Below are 6,633 nucleotides of genomic sequence, written 5' to 3'. Positions count from 1 at the left end.
GCTTGCTGCAGACCTCCTCCGTTTCTGGTTGTGTATAAAATTCACCTGAACTTCATATTGTTATTTTGTACTGAAGGGGATGTATTTGACAATAATCATTGTGTGCTGAAGTTGAGCCATGACAACTTTTGTTTTTAGCATGCATGTCAGTTTTGTTCTCCACTTTGAGAATACATAAATTGATCCCATTCTGCAATATTGACAATTTTCCTCACATCATTTAACCTCATGAGCCATTGCTGCAGGCAACAACATAGTGGTATCCAGCACAGATTTCAAAGCAAACTCACTTTTCAAGTACATTTTTGAAGATCAGTGTCCTAAATGAAGCGGTAACTCTCAATTTATTACATATCAAACCACGAAGAATCTGTCAAGCATCTCTAACATACTGCTAAAACACACACAGTATAGAATTTGTCCATTACATTGCATATTAAACAGCTAAGCTATATACATTTTCACAGGTAGTTTTAATTTCAGGTGACCTACATATTTACACTTTTTACATACATTTCAAAACAGCATTGGTTAAACATGTACCACAGTATGTTACTTAAAACAACATTTTAAAAAATATGTTCCTTTATAAAAGGTTTTTAGCACAATGGCAGGTCAGCTGAGAAAAGCTCACATCACAAGTTTGTGGATAAAGAGAATACCACAAAACCCTATAACCTGTACGAGCACAAATATTCCTCACAATACTTTAAAAAAATGTGTTTTAAATGAATTGATTACATGGACTTAATTTTTGTTCAGTGGATACAGGTTTTATCACAATACTGATCCACGAACTCTTGTGCTTTCCAAGTGGCAAATATTCTATGGAAATAAAAAAATCTCTGAACAACATATGATATAAGTTAGGTGAAAGTATATTTGTTTCCCATTTCAGCAGAGGAATCAAAGTTCACGACATGTCCATAGGGGGCCAAATGCAGTTCATCCTGCTTATTACTTCTTCCTCTTAGTCTCTTCTCCAGTGTCTAGTTTGCGTTTCTTAGCAGAAGTTGGTTCATCTTTTTCTTCATCTTTAAATAAAACATGGTGTCAATTAACGCAAGTACAATATGTGAACTCAAGCTGGAAAGTTAGATGTGTTGTCACATACCCTAGCCTCTCACCAAACCAACTTATTTTTCCCACTTCTGAAGATATGTTGGAATCACACACACTAGGACTGGCTGATAACATCCTCACTCTTGGAATGGACCAAAATGATAGTAGGAAAGATTTATTATTTTTATTATGGTAGTGACTAGGGGCCAATCATGCTAGGCATTGTACAAACAGAAGGAGATAGTTCCTGCCCCAAAGATCTAACAATTTAAATAAGACAAGACAGACCAAGGATAGGAAGAGAAATATTACATGCAAGCAGAGAGTGATGGTCTGCAAAGGTCATGTTTGTTGTACAATTTCTTTTTAATCTTTGGGTGGGATTTTGTTAGGAGGGGACACAAAGGAAGGAGAACAGGACAGTGGTGAAGAGGGAAGGAAGAAGGGGAGCACGCAGGGCAGGCAAAACGAAGAGTGGGAGGAAAAGGGAGCAGGAACAAACAGCCAATCAGCACATGGGAGAGAATATTCTGAGTGAAACTGTAGAAAGCAGTTGGATACCATCCTCAGATGATGATGCTCCCTTTGTCAATCAATCTCTCAATGAGCAAGCCTAAGTACCTGATATCAGAGACAATACTGGATGTTTCACAAGAAACATTTTCTACTTTTAGCTCCGTTCTTTACAGCTTGTCTTGAGTTATTCTCACACACAAACACATTTAATACATAGTTGACAAAAACGAACATTCAATGACATATATGGCCAATTCTTCCAACCTACGGTATCAAGATGTTTAGGTGCATGTATTATAGATGCCCTTCTAAAAAACAAACAAACAAAAACTTTCATTTACATAGCTCCTTTTATCCTGAAGTACTTTACAAACATCATAAATACAAATAACCTGGTCTACCACTGAAATACAGCTACTTCTGGGTTGAAACACAGCAGTAGTTCTCATAACTAAATTTTCTTTTAAAGTTTTGAATGTAAAACCTGTCTGAAATTGTTAAGAGTAAAAAAAAAAACCAAAAACTACAGACTGAACGTTAAAAATATTCTGCAGACCCTGCCATTACTTCTCCATTGGAGGTAGGGGCTGGATTCATTTTGCTGATGTGATGAGGAGTGGAGCAGACCATTACAGTGCCAGCTTCAATTCATGCCAGGAAAGACATGACGCACGCTGAGCTAATACTATGGATCTAACCTTGCCGCTGAACCACAGACAACATAATTTTGTGAAGAGAGGAAGAAAATAAGGCAGCGAGATAGTATTGCTCTGGCTTAGAGAGGTACGAGAGGAGGAAGAACAGCAGGCCACCAGTGGCCTTCTCCCAAAGATCTCTACAGCGGAGCCTGGTGACATGCACCACCTTATTTGTATTTTGTATTAACATCTCTCTCTCCAGCACAGGAAGCAGCACTCAGCAAATCCACTTTTTATTCACATTCATGTTAAGCTTAGTACATATGTGACTGTGGAAAGCACGGCCATATTATGTCACAACTACCTGGAGAAGAAAGAGCAATCAAAGAAACATTTAATGTAGGAACTGAACTTACTCTTGGTTCATTAAAGCAGATAGTACATTTTTAATGACTTAATAATTATAGGGCGGGCCTTGAACTATGAGGCCATCAATGGTTTCAAGCTTTGATTTATGAAGTTTGGATGCTTTAACTTTATATGGCATTTATCCTATGAGCATCTTGACCCTTTATAATCAGGTATGTATTGCATTATTATTATTTCATCTCTTTTTCCAAGTTAAAAGTTCAATATAACAAAACCAAATGTTTGATAAAAGAGAAGCTTCAAACAGGATTTTGGAACAGCAAAATATGAGCAAGAGAACACTTAACGACCACAAGAGCAAGAGAGACAATTAATGTAACTAAGCTCCCTGGGACTGCATCCTGAAACAACCTATAAATTAGCTCTATAGCACATGATTGCTTGGAAAATGGTTTATTTGTCCCTTTCTGGTAAGTTTCTGAACACCGGCTTAGAAAAACTAAAATCATTATGATTTTCATCCTAATAAGAGGAAATTTTATAACAGGATTTTATACATAATCCTTCTAGAGCCACTGGTATAGGACTAACTTACCATATATTAGATATTGCCTCTTTTGGAGGAGGGGAAAGAAGGAAACCCAGGAAGACCAAACTAAAAGCAGATCACATAATACACACCCAAAAAGAACCATCTCTTTTTACTTTTCAGACCCTTCTAGGATTGCCAGGAGCCCGGTTTTCAACCAAAACACCTAGTCAAAAAGGGACCCTGGAGGCTCCAGTCAGCACTGCTGGCCAGGCCGCTAAAAGTCCAGTTGATTGCAGAGGCCAGCTCTTGGAAGTGGCCAGCATGTCCCTCCGGCTCCTAAGCGCAGGGGTAGCCAGAGGACTTTGTGCACTGTCTCTGCCTGCCCTGGACCTAGGAACCAGAGGGACATGTCACTGCTTCTGAGAGCAGCCTGAGGTAAGTGCTGCCACCCCAACCCCTTGCCCCAGCCCTGAGCCCCCCTCCCACACCCAAAATCCCTCCCAGAGTCTGCACCCTAACCCCAGTCCTGAGCCCCCTCCAGCACCCCAATCCCCTGCTGCAGCCTGGTGAAAATGAGTGAGTGAGGGTGGGGGAGAGCAAGCAATGGAGGGAAGGGGGATGGAGTGAGCCCAGGGCAGAACGTCTGGCAGGACAAGGGTGTTTAGTTTTCTGCAATCAGAAAGTTGGCTAATCCTTCACCAGATTGGATAATTACCCACCTGATTCCGAAGACTCGTGCTCCTCTTCTGGTAAAAAGTTAACTTTGTTTGTTTGCTGTGGAGCATCATCACCATTGTCCTCATATATGTTAGACCATTTTATTGCCATATCAAGCTCAGGAGGTGGTGGTGGCTTCTTTTCCTTAATACTGTAAATCTCAGGTGGTGGTACTGCATTAGTCTTCCACACTTTGAATTCCTTAGGAGGCTGTTGAAGAGACCACCACCGTTTACAACAATGCATTGCAACAAAGCAAAGTGGAGCAGAAAGCGAGAGCTTCATATTATGTCATCAAATCAAAGGAAATCTGATCTCTTGATTACCAAAAATAGTCACCCAAGGGGCTCTGGTGAGACTAAACAAGAAAGAGCCTTTCCCCTAAAACAACAAAGGGGAAAACCAGAAAACTAAACGCCATGCCCCCAGCCCAAAGAAAATAGCAAAGATTCAATAAACTCTGTGGGGAGAAGCCTGAATTAGAGCCCTATGTGGGACTATTTTTTAATCCAGCTCCTGTTTTACCCCGTAATAGTCACTCCTACTGCTACCCAATCTGGCTGCAGGGCTCTACCCTGACGTTTCTCCCTATCAGGAAGAGAGGCTGGCCATCTCACCAGGGTGCTGTTCCAGGGCCTTGCTCAAGGGCAGTGATTTCTCAACCTGCACCCTGCATGCAGCCCAATTAGCAGACAGCTGGGGCCCAGCTGTGTGCTAAAAAAAATTCAAATTTTGCTGATCTGGTCTGAAAGAGGGTGGGGAAGCTGAGGGGGAGACAGTGTCTAGCAGCCTAATGGACTCGTGAGTGCCGTAGGGGGGCAGGGTGCAGAAGAGTGGGTCTCTGGGCAGGGTTGTGGGGACGGGGTGCACCTCCAGGTTTTAGGCTACCCTCCCTTCTGTAGAGGGGTCTCTGGGCTGGGGGTGCTGGGCACAGGGGAATGTGGGGGTTTATTGGGCAGCGCGGGGGGGGGGGGCGGTTGGTTCTCGACCTAGGGCCCACAAGGATAAATAGGTTGAGAATCCCTGCTGAAAAGCATCACCGTGTCTTTGACTAGCGGGAGTCTGATAACTCTGGAGCCCCCCGCCCGCAATGGCCATTGGCTCCTAGGGGGCGGGAGAGCCTCCGCTCAGCTGTTCGCAGTGGCCTGGGGCTCACTGTGGTGCCGCTCGGGCTCACCGCGCCCAGCAGCCCAGGGCCGGGAGGGCCGCACGCAGGGCAGGGCTCGACCCGAGAGCCGCGCCGCTGGGGGAGGCCGCGCGCGTTACCCCGGAGCCCCCACACGGGGCCGCCCCGGGCCTCACCTCCTCGGGCGCCCGCACGACCCGACGCTCCCAGTCGATCTGCTTGTTGAGCGGGTTATAGAGGAAGGATGGCGGCCGGGAGACGTTCCTGAACAGCTCGTCGGGCCCGGGCAGCCGCGGCTTCCGGCCCGGGCTAACCCCGGCCGCCTCCCCGGCCGCCTCTCCCCCAGCGGCGCGCGGCTCCTCGCTCTCGGCGTCCGAGCTGGAGCTGCTGCTGCTGTCGCTGCCGTAGGCCGCGAAGTAGCCGAGCGGATCCTTCCCCTCCGCCGCCATGGCGGGGCTGGCACTGGGGACACCCCGCCGGCCGCGGAAACCCGGCCTGGAACCAAAGGTTCCGGGAGCGAGAGAGGCCGGCGGAGCCAGGCTCCCTCCCGCGGCCGACCGCCAGGAACGCCGCCCTCCCCGAGGTAACTGCCCCGCCGTCCCCGAGCAGCGGCTCCCTCCCACACCGGGGTCCCGCTGCCCGCGAGGGGGCGGACACCCCGGCGGGGCTCTGCCCCGGCCCGGAAGCTGAGGGAGGAGGGGCCAGGCCCTGAAGAGGCCGCAGCTGGGCAGCCCCAGGAGCGGAGCGGTGGGGAGAGCTCAGCACGCGGGAGGGCGGGGACTGTTTAGCGATCGGATGGGGGAACATGCGGGCGCGGTACAAGAAGATGCCGGCCGGGTACAGGTGGCCCTGCCCCATCGTTTTCCTCATCACAGTAACAAAACAGCGAAGAGGACATTCAAAGACACTGCTAGAAAACCGATTGAAAACGGATCAAAGGAAAATGTGGTTTCCACGCCACTCTTCATTAACCTGTAGGACTCATTAAAGAGGCGTAGTAGATATTGAAGTTGATGAGAACATGCACAAGTAAGAGTAGGGATAGACAGCCTTGATTGACTGCTTTGAAAATCACAAGCCTCTCATGCTTCAGCGTGTACAATAGGCCGGTCACTAATTGATAAGGGCTAGTGCATGGGTTCTCAAACTTCATTGCACCATGAACTCCCCCTTGGACAACAAAAATTACTAGATGACCCCAGGAGGGGAGACAGAAGCCTGGGGTGGGGGGTGCAAAGCAGAAGGCCCACTGCATAGGGGGCCCCTATAACCTGAGCCGCACTGCTGAAGGCTAAAGCCCTGGGACCCCAGCAAGTCTCAGCCAGCCCTGGTGAAGCCATTGAAATGGGATTGTGACCCACTTTGGGGTTCCAGCCCACAGTTTGAGAACCACTAAGTTAGTGTAAAAAAGCCCTCTGGGTAGGTTATTCCATAACAATGGATAGTACAATAAGCTCTAACCCTTTATTTTCATGTGGATTCCAATAAGCTTATTTTATTTTTAGTGTTCTCTTATTAGCTTCAGGCAAATAGACAAATTTGGAGTTAGAGTACTCCTATATTTGATGGAAAAACTAAGAGCCACTCTATTTTGTTTGCCTCAGCTGAGATCTTGTTTGTATTCACGAGTAGGCTACATTGTACAACAAAGGCAAACTTATTGGAGCTTACAT

At 46.8% G+C, this 6,633-nt stretch overlaps 1 protein-coding gene across 1 annotated transcript; it reads right to left on the bottom strand.

The window, feature by feature from the left end:
* Window positions 1-325: 325 nt before the first annotated feature.
* Window positions 326-5,554, bottom strand: C8H1orf52 (chromosome 8 C1orf52 homolog). The gene is made up of 3 exons (XM_077823789.1): window positions 5,137-5,554; window positions 3,837-4,044; window positions 326-1,034 (listed from the first exon to the last, which is right to left on the bottom strand). The coding sequence occupies exons 1-3, from the start codon at window positions 5,407-5,409 to the stop codon at window positions 958-960; spliced, it is 558 nt and encodes a 185-aa protein (XP_077679915.1). The 5' UTR covers window positions 5,410-5,554; the 3' UTR covers window positions 326-957.
* Between the last annotated feature and the right edge of the window lie 1,079 nt (window positions 5,555-6,633).

The sequence above is a fragment of the Eretmochelys imbricata genome, chromosome 8 (assembly GCF_965152235.1).
Source record: "Eretmochelys imbricata isolate rEreImb1 chromosome 8, rEreImb1.hap1, whole genome shotgun sequence".
Classification (NCBI taxonomy): domain Eukaryota; kingdom Metazoa; phylum Chordata; order Testudines; family Cheloniidae; genus Eretmochelys; species Eretmochelys imbricata.
This window is presented reverse-complemented; position numbering and strand designations above follow the sequence as displayed.

Bases quoted from the DNA above. Each gene is read 5' to 3' on its own strand.
- C8H1orf52 (XM_077823789.1), bottom strand. From the start codon at position 5,409: ATGGCGGCGGAGGGGAAGGATCCGCTCGGCTACTTCGCGGCCTACGGC. The intron at 4,045-5,136 runs GTGAGGCCCGGG...TCTCTTCAACAG, and splicing joins TCGTGCGGGCGCCCGAGGAG to CCTCCTAAGGAATTCAAAGT. The intron at 1,035-3,836 runs GTGGGTAATTAT...TTTTATTTAAAG, and splicing joins GCACGAGTCTTCGGAATCAG to ATGAAGAAAAAGATGAACCA.